At 45.3% G+C, this 12673-nt stretch overlaps 1 protein-coding gene across 1 annotated transcript in view; it reads left to right on the top strand.

The window, feature by feature from the left end:
- The first annotated feature begins 326 nt into the window (after nt 1-326).
- PDE8A (phosphodiesterase 8A) overlaps nt 327-12673 on the top strand; it is a 120016-nt gene continuing 107669 nt past the window's right edge. The window contains exon 1 of the mRNA XM_012763248.3: nt 327-1235. Coding sequence (XP_012618702.2) covers nt 1035-1235 — 201 coding nt within the window. The 5' untranslated portion in view covers nt 327-1034. The remainder of the gene's footprint in view (nt 1236-12673) is intronic.

Here is a 12673-nt window from a genome sequence, read left to right as displayed (position 1 = left end):
GCGCCGGGACCAGAGCGCGGCGCCCTCGCTCACACCCGCAGGGCGGTCCTTGCACCCGCCTCGTATAGGTGACTCAGATACAGGCTCGGATACAGTGACCTGAGCGAGGGCACGCAGCTGCTAAGTTACACAGCAGGGTTCCATCCCGGCGGTCTGGCGGCCCCGCGCCGGGGGTGGCTGTGTGTCCCTGAGCAGGTCCCTTTACTTCTCTGGGCGACCAGGCCAAGCACCCTCGCCCGCGGCCGCGCGCATGCTCAGTCGCAGGGGGCGGCGCGAGCTGCTTGGCGTAGACGCGGGCGCTCGCCAGAGGTGGCCGCTGGGGGCCGGGCGCGGAGAGCCGCAGGCAGGACCCGGCCCGGATCGCGGAGCGGGAGCCACACCCGCGACTCCCGCGTGCGCGCAGCGGCTTCAGCGCTGCTGGACGGCGCGGCCCAGGCGGGGCAGCCCAGGCGCTCCCCTCCCCGCTCCAGCGGACGCGGCCTGGCCGCCCCGACGGCGTCCTGAGGGCCGCGCGCCTCCACGGCCGGACGGCGGGAGCGTCTAGGCTAGCCTCGTCCCCACGGGCTCTGCCCAGGGCGGCTTCCTCCGGGGCCAGCAGGCGGGCGGTGTGGGGTCCACAGTGAGGTGCAGTAGGGCCCGGCGACGGCGGCGGAGCTCCCTCCTTTGCGGGTCGCTGGGGCGGCGCGGACTCCCAGGCTCGGGTGAGGGGAGCGCAAATCTCCGCCCGGTGATTCCCGGGCAGCGCGGCCCCAGCGAGCGCGGCGATGTGAGGGAGGCGGCGGCGGCTCCCCCTCAGGAAGGGCATGTGCGGAGGGGCGACGGCGACGCGCCGCCTGCCCCAGCGCCCCCTCCTCAGCCCCACGCGCGCAGCGCGGTGAAAGCGGCCGCGCTTCCTCACGCGAGACCCGCGCTCACGGCTGCCGCCCGCCAGGCGGCGATGACAGGGCGCCCGCGGCGGACCCGAGGCGCCAAGCGGGCAGTTTGCTAACCGGATCGCGGCTGCCCGCCAGCGTGTCCGCGGCGCCACCGCCGGCATGGGCTGCGCCCCCAGCATCCGCATTTCCGAGGCCCGGGCGGTGTACCGAGGCAAGGAGGCCGAGGTCGCTCTGGGGCCCGCGGGGTCGCCGCCGTCCGGCGGGCCGTGCCTCACACAGGGCCACAGGACGGCCGCCCTGCCCCCGGCCCGCGGCGCCAGCCTCGCGGACTCGGAGCCTCGCGACGGCAGCGGCAAGAAGGTAAGGGGCGCCGGGCGGGCTGCAGCCCCTCGTCCGCGGGGAAACGCGGGCACCTTCCTCCCGGGGGCCGGGCGGGGCTCCCTGCCGGCCGCGGTGCCCTCTCGCCCCCTTTGGGTGGCTTCCACAGACGCCGGCCGCCCGCGTGGCCCGGCAGCCTGCAGAGGAGGACGGACCCCGTCCGGGGACGCTGGCCAAGCCCTGGGTCGGTTCCTGGGACACAGGGGACGCTGCGGGCAGCAGGGCTGCTGGGAGCCTGAGGTGGCGCCACTTCAGTCAGTCCCCTGTCAAAGAGGGAGCTAGCGGTGCAGACCACCCCCAGGGGCTCCTGGCGCTCCCCTGAAAAGTGAAATCAGTGCGCACTTTGTTCTTTCCGTTCCCTGGCAGGGAGGGAAGGACAGCTGCCCCTGAGCCCGGGTCCTGGCCCCGTCTCTGTTCGCCCTCTGTCAGCGTTGCACAGTCGCAGTTTTCCCTTTCCTTTGCGGCTGCACGGACGGAATCTGGAGCATCAGCTTTGCTCCATTGCACGCGTATTCGAGGTTCGCGGTCACTAGCAAGCGCTCCGCATTCAAAGCGCTGTAATTAGAAAATACTATCCGAAAGCCGATGTTTGAAGCGTTGAGCAGAAAAAAGCCTTTTATTAAGCACTCTTACTGGGACATTTTGTGACTGTTGCTATCACTTTTTTTTAATTGTGCGTGATCTCCAGCGCATATTGCCTTGGCTTATGTTTTGTCAAAGTTTCTGGGCTTAGTCTTTCTTAAAGTGTTCTAAAAGAAAGCGAAAAAGGAAAAATTGGTTCGTTAAGGCACACAGCAGCTTTTCAGTTTTTCTGATTTTAAATTTTAAAGCTTGAACTAATGTGTAGGTTTATGTTTTATTGAACTAGTAAAAAAATAAAAAACGTAGTGTGCATGGCTGCAAATTGTTGAAAATTATCCCTCTCACCACCAATTTTTAACAGACTTAATTTGTAAAATTTTCTTGATTTTTCTTGCCTTCTGAGGAATGTTAAACGTGGGAAGTTTGAGGGATAGAGCTTGATCTACTTTCTGTTTTAAGTTTCTAGCAGTCGTCAAGATATTTTTTCCATATGAAAGAGAAAGTCCTTTTCAGTGTTGCCTAACAGAATTGATGTGATTTCCCCTCTCCTCTCATACACTATGTGAAAACTCATGTTTGTTGTAATTATCATAAATTGAATTCCTTCTCCTGTAGAATCTTTGAAGAAACTTGTGGTGGTAGGCTGTTAACCCAGGCTGCTCTTAGTATCAGTGTAAAGCTCATGCATTAAGCCTACCTAACTAGCTTAGGAAAACAAATAAACAAACATAAAAACATTACAAAGTTGAATGTGGCAACTTTAGCTTTCAAGCTTTCAAGTTTTTGACCCAAATCTAACATTGGTTATTTTGCATTAAGTAGTATTATACTTTCAGATTATCAAAGTAGCCCTCTTAGTAAGAGGCCCATGTGTGTCTTACAGGCCTTTTTGTAGTGGGCTCGGTGTCCTGAAATTCATCTAGGAGTCTTGTAAGCCTCCCAGTGCAGCACCTTGCTCTTCTGCTATCCACAGTGCCTACTTCTAAGAGTCCCTGTGTCCTATATTCTGCCTCATTGGCAGACCATTGCCTTGTGTTGGGGGCCCCCAAATAGATTCATGCTTACAGTGCCCAGTGCAGTGGCATGCTAAATAAACGTTCATTTTTGTGTGAACTGAATGGTAAGACATTTTTAGTCATTGGAATTTGATGTCATAAAGCCTCTGATATAGGCTTTAAGATAATATTAGTATTTTCAGGCCAGGCCCGGTGGCTCATGCCTATCATCCTAGCTCTCTGGGAGGCCGAGGCGGGCGGATCCTTTGAGTTCAAGAGGAGTTTGAAACCAACCTGAGCAAGAGCGAGATGCCGTCTCTACTATAAATAGAAAGAAATTAATTGGCCAACTAACATATATATAGAAAAAATTAGCCGGGCATGGTGGCACACGCCTGTAGTCCCAGCTACTCCGGAGGCTGAGGCAGAAGGATCGCTTGAGCCCAGGAGTTTGAGGTTGCTGTGAGCTAGGCTGATGCCATGGCACTCACTGTAGCCTGGGCAACGAAGTGAGACTCTGTCTCAAAAAAATAAAAAATAATATTAGTATTTTCAGAGCAGGTGTCAAATTATAAATTATAGCAACAGCAATAATACTTGTTATTCATGAGGTGTACATATTGATACCACATCTCAGCTACAGATATTTGTATTTAGGCGTAGCAGATAATAGAGCAAAGGTAAATATCAGCGCTTTGTTAGTTCAATATTTTTTCTTTAAAGGAATGAATCTTATAAGATATTAAATATACTCTAGAAATTCATGTTTAGAGAAGATAAACTTCCAGCAATTTAGCAAAATCAAGTTATAAAATTAATTTTAGTTTATGTGAACCCTTCAAGATCCAATTTTAGTTCATTAAAAAAGCTCTTAAAATGCAGCAAGTCCATATATCTTTGAATTTCAACAAGAAATTCATTGGGGGAAGTTTTTATTGTCCTGTAGCACATAATAAATACCAGTTCATCAGAGTGGTCAGAGACTGATAATTAATTTCATTTTTAAATTAAGCAGTGTGTGCCCCACACTGCAGTGTGTCCCACCTGTGTTCCATGGAGCAATTTGTGGATTGTTAATCAGTCTTACATGAAAAAAGAGTTCCATGCTCAAGTAAGTGTGGGAAATACAGGTTGAGAATTCTTAATCTGAAAATTGGAAATCCAAAATGTTCCACAATCTGAAACTTGTTGAGCACTGACATGATGCTCAAAGGAAATGCTCACCGGTGCATTTCACATTTCAGATTTTGAGATTAGGAATGCTGACCTGGTGAAGTATAACACACATATTCCAAAATAAAATAAAAAAAAATCTGAAATCCAAAACCCTTCTGGTCTCAAGTATTTGGGATAAAGAGGTACTAGATAACCTATGCTGGCTCCAACTACTTTCTTCCAGGACTTGTCAGAGAACTTAAATGTCTTAAAATGCTTTGTGAATCTCTAATTGGTGTTTGGAGTGTGCATCATTTCCTAAACTTTTTGATTATGAAGGCCTTTTCTTGAGACATGCCAAGATCTGATTCCTTATGTGAGATAGCAATATTCAAAGTAGAAGAAATATACTTAACAGTAAAAACAAATGTAATTTGCTTCTTAATGAACAATTCCAGGGGTACTTTAGAATCTTGTAGTACCTTAGGCTGGGTTGTCTGTATGAACTGATTTAAGAATTACTAAAAATACTCTCTGGCTGTTTGTTCAATCTAGGAGTTATAGTCTGTGTGGTTACAGATAATGAATGCTGTGTTCAGTTTGAACACTTGCAGTTTTGTTTATTTTTAATCAGCGTGAGTTTTAACTGTAACATTTCAGTATTTTCTTGTCTGTCTTTTTACTCCGCTTCCCCTTTCCTTAGCTAGGACTTGAGTTGTCCTTGAGAGATTTTCAGGTAGTGTTAAAGGGGGCCCTGTGCTCACCCCCCAATTCTGCAAGGATCCATTTCATGCAAATGATTGATACAGTCCTTTGGCTAATCAGTTCTGTGAGGTGGCAGTCCCCTCTGCTGTATCCCCCAGGCCTGGTGCACAGAGGACCTTCCATAAACATTTGCTGCGTTCGAGAATTGCATGAACCAGGCTGTAGAAGTGGAAAATACACCCAGGCCTTATAAAGTAGGAGAAGAAACAAGTTTTAACTAGATTAGAGGCTGTTAAAGGTGGATTTGATTTTGTGGAAGTCTCTGCTTATTGCTTTTCAGAGCACTGTACCCAGGAATAATGTATTTCCACCCCAGTGAGCTGAGTAGATTTGCCTACAAAGATTTAAGGATTAGTGTAGCTGGGTTGGTAGGACACAGCAGGTGACAGATAATAGTGCTGCCACACACTAACCTCTAAGCAGGTGTTATTGCCTCCCACACTCAAGTAAAATCCTCTCAGAGACTCTCCAATTTGTCAGTCTCTACTAGCTTTGCCTGTGTCATTCATTTCTTCCATCTGCTTTACTTTGCTTTTTACCACCTTCCTGCCCTCTTCCCGTCTTCCTCCCTGTTCTTTCCTTCTAGCCACCCTCCTGCACAAAACTGGCTAAACTGGCCATCACAGTCAACCAAAGTTTAGTGGTTTCTTAGCTATGGAATAACATTTATTGCCTATTCTTAATTTACCAAGTGGATTGATCAAGGTTGCATATTTTCATAAACTAAAACAGTTTTCCCTCTGTCTGTGATCTGATTTTTTCCCCCCTCCACTAGGGATCTGTCTGTGACCCTTGCTAGTTTATATGAAATTACTGAAGGTTTCCCTCTAAAAGTGCAGTTGGCAAAATGAGACCTAACTTTCTACTCCTGTGATGAGCGACTATAATTTACGTCCAGAGCTCAGGGGTGGTGAGTTCCTTCATCATTGTGTTCTTATGCCTTTGGGTATTTCTTTTTACATTTTCTTGAATTCCTATTATATATATAAAAAATACTTTCCATTTGTATCATTGTATTTTAGTACTTGCTATCATTGCCACCATAACTTTTAAGTGTGAGTCTTAATAGAGACATTATGTCACAATTCTGTCAGCTCAGACTTGCCCCAGCCAGCTTGACCCTCTCCTTGCTGAAGCAATGGTTGTGATGTGATGGGGCCTGTGGTCCCTTCTGGCATAAATGTTTCCTGTCAAGTGGCTTATGACACTGGTTTTCCTTGGCTTGCCCATTTAGATTGAGTTCTGTAATAGGGAGGGTTCATGATGTGAAGCAGACATCTCAGAATAACCTAAACTGCGTTAAAGGACAGAATATTTTTAAAAATTAAAACAAAAGAAAAAAATCAAAGGACAGAAGGTGAAGTTACTGAGGACATGAGTAAGCCCTCAGTCTTGCCCACGGTCAGTGGCTTTATCCTGGTTTCTCACAGTCCAGTGAGGCAGTAGGAGGCAGTGGACCCTGACGTTCTTAGAGAGCAGACTATTCATGTTAGTAACACCCAGCATTTCTTGAATGCCCTTATGTCACAAGCATTGCACTGGGTGCCTTACAGATGATATCTCATTTAATCCTTATAACCCTGTGAGGTGGCCGTTATCATTTCCCTTTTGTAGATAAGGCACTCCAGGTTAGAAACTTTCCCAAGGTGGTATAATTAAGCTGAGATTCAACCCTTGGTCCTGACTCTTACGGCCAGGGTGGTGGTTCTCTGTTAACTACCTATGTCTGTTACATTTCCCATTCTCTGGCCTCCTGCTAAGCTGTGGATGTCTGAAGTCACCTGGGTTTTATTTAAGCAGGAATCCTGAATCTGCATTATCTGGATTTTGTTAAATTTTGTCTTACTGAGGAAGTTGGTTACAGCCCTACCTTAAGTTCCTGTGTTTGTGGAAGTTGCAACCATCTTGAGCTCTGTCCCAGTTGACTCCTAAAGTTAGGCATCTTGTGACACCCCCAGCTGTCCTCTTTACTGCCTCAAATGAGTTGGGAGGGCATCCCCTGGGAGTCTCTTTCCCTTCCCCTTCCTCCTGGTCAGACTATTGGCAGCCTGCCCTAGCCAGGGGCTCCCCAGGAGCTAGCTCTTTCCATTGACCTTTGCTTAGAGTTCCCGCACCCCAGTTTTGTGTGTACCTATCCTCCTGGAGTTATTCAAGGCCCACTTGAATGCTTGCTTTTTTTAAAATTTATTTTGAGCATCTGGGTATGGATGGGTAGAGGCCGAAATAGGCGTCTACCTTGAATACTTTCTGGAGCCTCTTGTTGGACTTGCACTCTTTTCTCTGCTCTGAAGACCTTCCACTATGACCCTTGTGGGCCTAGGATTGGTATATTGAGGTTTCTGCTGGATTATAGGCTGCTTGAGGGCAAGGACTTTGTCCTAGTTTCATTACAGTTCTCAAAGTGCTTGGCACACTCAGTAAATATTTGGATAAATACACCAGTCTCTAAGGCTGAAAGGGCTTTTATTCATGTGTCTTGGGTCTATCTCACCTTGTTTAAATTTAACAAAAATTGTTGGGGTGTGTTGTATGTGTTTTAACAAAAATCTCAAATACCCTTAAGCCAGTGATTAATCTGTGGAGTGATTAGTAAAGCTTTTGCCTCTAATTTTGGCCAAGTTAGGGTTGAGCAATGTTCCTGGGCCCCTTCCTTCTGTTCTACTTTTGTTCTGCTCTGGTAGGAGGAGTGGTGGAATATCATGTCAGAGAGCTGTTTTGACAAGTTTTGTGTTACAGTTTCTTAGCTACAGACGTCATATGTAGTTTGCCTGTCTACACAGACAGGAAGGATGTTGCAGATTTCCCCAAACTTTGAGGATGACCTCAAAGAATTGGGGGATGAGGGCTTGCCAGTGCTTTTGTTCTCTATGGGTTGGAAATCACCTTCGTGTCCTGTTAGTAAGCAGCTGCTTCAGCTCCTCTCACTCTGCCAGTGGGACAACCCAAAGGGCTGGTGGCACATTGGCAGTTCCCAAGTTGTCTTCAGTTGTTTCGAGTTGATGGCAGTTCCCCAGGGAGGTGTTGTTGAAAGAATACAGGAGGGGCCAGAAGACGTGTCTTGTAGGTGCAGTGGCTCACGCCTGTAATCCTAGGACTCTTAGAGGCCGAGGCACAAGGATTGCTTGAGCCCAGGAGTTGGAGCACAGCCTGAGTAAGAGTGACGACCCCCGTCTCTACAAAAGAGAAAAAAAGAAAAAGAAAATAAAAAAATTAGTTGGTGTAATGGTGTGCACGTGTAGTCTCAGCTACTTGGAGGCTGAGGCAGGAGGATCACTTGTGCCCAGGAATTTGAGGTTACAGTGAGCTACAATGCTGCCACTGGACTCTAGCCAGGTGACAGAGCAAGACTCTGTCTCAAAAACAAAACAAAAAACAAGAAACGAAAAAAACCCAATAATTAGGCCATGTATAGCCATACCACTTTGAACATGCCCTGTCTCATCTGATCTCGGGAGCCAAACAGGGTTGGGTCTCGTTTGTACTCGGATGGTAGACATTCCTATTAGATCCAGCTCCATAAGGTGTTGGCTATGTATTTCGCAAGTCCTGGTCCTGAGTTTTCTCAAGTGTAAAATGAAGCTAGATTATGTCGGTTTTGGTGAAGATCACTTAAAATAATCTGTGTGAAAGCATTTTGAAAACTCCAGGGCACTATCTCATGTAAGGATTGATGAGATTGATTTTCTTGCAATCACCTTTCTCAAAGGCAGACCTGGCTTAAATATGTCTGCTTATTTTTTAACACAAATCTTTTTGTGTTTTTGGATTCTGCGTAAGTCAGTAGTTCTTTTTTCTTGCTAAGTAATATTCTGTTATATGAATAAATCACACTTATCCATTCTCTTGCCGATGGATACTAAGACTGTTTCTAACTTTTTGCTATTTGACTCACGCTACTTTGAATATTCTAGGATAAATTATTTTGTAGACATAGGCTTTCATTTATCTTGGGTAAATACAAATAAGTGGAATTACTGCATCATAGGATAGATATGTTTAGCTTTTTAAGAAACTGCTTGACCATTTCCCAAAATTGTTACACGGTAATACACTCATGCCAAGAATGTATTAATACAACAAAAGTTGGGTTCCTCCACATCCTTGCCATCATTCGGTATTGTGGTGTTACGATATCTGTACTGATTTTCATCCACAGTTCCTGTGGAGTTTCATAACTCCCATAGTCCTTGTTATAATATTGGGCACTTTAGGCCTCAGGACAATATCCTCCTCTCTAACCTTCTCCTGTCCTCCTTTCACTTGCTCAAGGCAGGATTCTAATCTGATTATGGGTCAGAAGACCCTCATTCCAGAGAGAGTCCTTCCCCATACCCTGGAGAAAGCAATGCTATGCAGAGATGTCAGGAAGAATTTGGACCGGCCTTGCTGGGTTTAGATCCTGTGCTGTTTATCCAATCACATTTCTACACAATTGTCAATCATGCCTATGAAATGAAGCCTCCATAAAAACCCAAGTGGACTGGGTGGGTAGCTGAACACCAGAAAGTTCCTGGAGGGTGGTATGCCCAAGGGAGGGCATAGAAGCTCTGCATCCCTTCCCCCATACCTTGCCCTGTGCGGCTCTTCATCTGTATCCTTTGTGATATCTGTTATACTAAAATCGGTAAATGTAAATGTTTCCCTGAGTTCTGTGAACTGCTCCAGCAAATTAATCAAACCCAAAGATGGAGGGAGTCATGGCATCTCCAACTTGAAGCTGGTGGGTCAGAAGCTCCAGAGAGCTGGACTCACACCTGGTGTCTGGGGGCAAATGGGGGTGGGGTGGGGTGGCACATCTTTGGAACTGAGCCTTCCACCTGTGGGATCTCAGGTTAGATAGTGTCGGAGTTGAATTAGAACTGTGGTCCCCAACCCTGGGTCCAGCACTGGACCACGGCCTGTTAGGAAGCAGACTGTTAGGAAGCCAGCGGCCCATCACTGCCATGAAATGTAGGAACTGGCCTCACAGCAGGAGGTGAGTGGCAGCTGAGCTGCTCATCTGTGTCATCTGTATTTACAGTTATTCCCCATTACTCCCACCAGCTCCGCCCCCCTTTCCCCCCCACCCGTCCTTGGAAAAATTGTTTTCCATGAAACCAGTCCCTGGTGCCAAAAAGGTTAGAAACCGCTGAATTAAAGGACATCAGCTAAGTGTCTGCTCCTTAGTGTGTGGTGAAAAACCCCAGGTTTGGTCACAGGAGGCCTCTTCTGTGTTGATTGCTGTGGAGTTTAGCGGAAAGCTCGGTCTGAGGAGCGTTTCCCAAAGCAGGTGTTAGTATTTTCACATTAGCCATTCTCGTGGCTAACACCAGATTTGCATTTCCTTGATGGTTAATGACTTTGAGTACTTTTTCATGTTCTTATTAATCATTTACTGTATGTTTTTTGAAGTTTATTTTAATACTTCTTTTATTAAAAGGAAATATAAATATCATGACCTCTAGGTAGTGCAGGACTGATAAGCAGGTTACACAAGGTATAAAGTACTTTACCGTAAAGGAAAGAGTTGATAAATTTAACTATATTAAAATAAAGACCTTCTCTTCAAAAGAGAATGAAAAAGAAAGCCACAAATTGGAAAAAGATATTTGCAATGCATAATCCCAACGAAGGGTTAGTATTCATAATATATATAGAACTGCTACAAGTCAATAAGAATATGAGAGCCCAGTTGAAAAATGGGCAAAGATTTGGGCAGGCACGTCACTGAAGGGGAAACTAAATGGCTAATAACTCTACCAAAAGATGTTCAAAAGGCACAATGAAAGAACATTTTATAGCCACCAAATTGGCAAACATTTAAAAGGCTGACAGTATTTTGAGGAATTCCCCAACACTAGGTGGAAGTGTAAATTAATTCCACAGGGGATTAATTCCACTGGGTGGGGAGGGAGCTATTGTAATAAGCAAGTAGAGTTGAACCTGTTGCCCTGTGACCTAGCAATTTCACTCCTAGAAACTCTTACACATCTATACTGGAAACATGTACAGAATGTTGAGAGCAGCATTGATTGTAATTGCAAAGTTTCTTATAAAGCCCAACGTCCATTAACACCATAATGGCTAAGCAAGCTGTGATATGCTCTAAGAAAGGAGTACTTTACACCTGTGAAAACGAATGACTTCTAGCTCTAGGTATCAACCTAGATCAATCTCAAAAACTTCATGTTGAGAGAAGGAAAACGTTAGAGAACAGTTTATAAAGTATGATTCTTTTTATTTAAAGATTAAATAAACAGATTTAAGAAAAAGATTAAATGAAAAGATTAAGTAAACAGTATATAGGAATATACATAATACACAAATACACATAGATGTGAAAACTATAAAGAAAACCAAAGAAATAATTACTGTAAAATTCTGTTAGGCAAGGAAAGTTTAAGGACTTGAAATGGTTAACAGGGGAACTTGAGTGCTTAATATAGAGGATATTGGAGGAATATGCCAGGCCCTGCCTTCAAGGAACAATTAGTCTTTTCTGGAAAGATGGGAGAAGTCTCTGATCTGGAAGTGATGGGGGTTCCTTCAGGGTAATGGGAGGGCCAGGAGCTTGGTCTGGATTGGTCATAGGTCCAGAGAGAGGAAGGGACGGGAGGGTTTGACAAGGGCTAAGAAGACTGGGAGGTCCTGGAAAACTTATCCCTGGCTAAGGGAAAGGGTGGGAGGGTTTGTTCAGACTGTGAGCAGGGTGAAGAAGGATAGGAGAGAAGCCCTGAAAGCCAGGTTGAGGATATTTGAAGTCCATCCTGTAACCTCAGAGAACTTCCAAAGGCTTTTTTTCACTTTCATGTTTTATGAAGATTAGGTTACAGGCAGAAATTGCAGTGAGTAGGATGAGGGGCAGCTAGAGGTGGGCGTTATCCAGGGCCTGTTGCAGTGGTTCAGGCAGGAGGTGTGACCAGGTATAACTAACTTATTCATCTTTTTTTTCTTTCTTTCTTTTCTTTTTATTATACTTGCACTGCCTTGAAGCCCAAGGTAAAACTAATTTAGTGCTGTGGTTTGGGAAGGAGGGAATGAGGGAAGGAAAGACTGACAGGCCTGGGACAGACTGGATTTGAGAATTGGTGAGAGGAGTGGAGCGTGACGGTGACTCAGAGGTTGGGGTTTGCCAGTTTAGGACTGTGATAACATGCCACAGTTTGTACAGTGCCTTGATGGTTTACCAAATACCATTTTTATACATCATCTTATTTGATGTTCCCCAAACCCCTGTGAGGTAGAAAGGAGGGATTTTATTTTTCCTGTGTAAGACATAAAGAAGCAGACATTCAGAGATTGAACAACTTGTCTAAGTTTGTGGTGGCCACTTAGGGAAACAGGCTCACTGTAATAGCATAGGATAGAAGTCAGAGGAGAGAAAGGGAGTTTTTTTTTTAAAAAGCCTTTCTCATCGTTTGGTTCTGGGTTCATTTGATACAAGTCAGCTTTTACTGTTCTTCATTGTAAACATCATATTCATTATAGAAAACTTGAAAAGTATAGAAAAGAACAAGGATCACTTAAATTGCACAGTCACTTAAGTTGCACAAGCAGGAGATAACTTCTTATAAAATGGTGGGGTGTTTCTTTCCATCCTGGTAGATTGCCTTAAGTAAATGTAATTAACAATTCGTTTTGAAACAGTTTTGTTCTTTAGTTTTAGGAAACATTTAACTGTATTTCTTCAAATGTTATTCCCTTATGTTTTCTCACTGCTTTTCTTCTGCACCTCCCTCCAGAAAACAGAATTTAGACCTGTCCTTCATGTCTCTTCATTTTTCTTTTACTTCCCCTCTCTATGCTAACTTCTGGTAGAGTCTTTTAGCTCATTCTTTTAACTAATGAAGTCAGTCCTCAAGTTCTACTCAGCTCTTTAGCCCAGCGAGTTTTTTAATTTGACAGTTTCTTTGTGTTCAAGATTTATGGTTCTCTTTTCATAAC

Source organism: Microcebus murinus, chromosome 7 (genome assembly GCF_040939455.1).
Source record: "Microcebus murinus isolate Inina chromosome 7, M.murinus_Inina_mat1.0, whole genome shotgun sequence".
NCBI classification, from domain to species: Eukaryota; Metazoa; Chordata; class Mammalia; order Primates; family Cheirogaleidae; genus Microcebus; species Microcebus murinus.
Note: the sequence above shows the minus strand (reverse complement) of the source record. Positions and strands in the feature narration are given on the sequence as shown.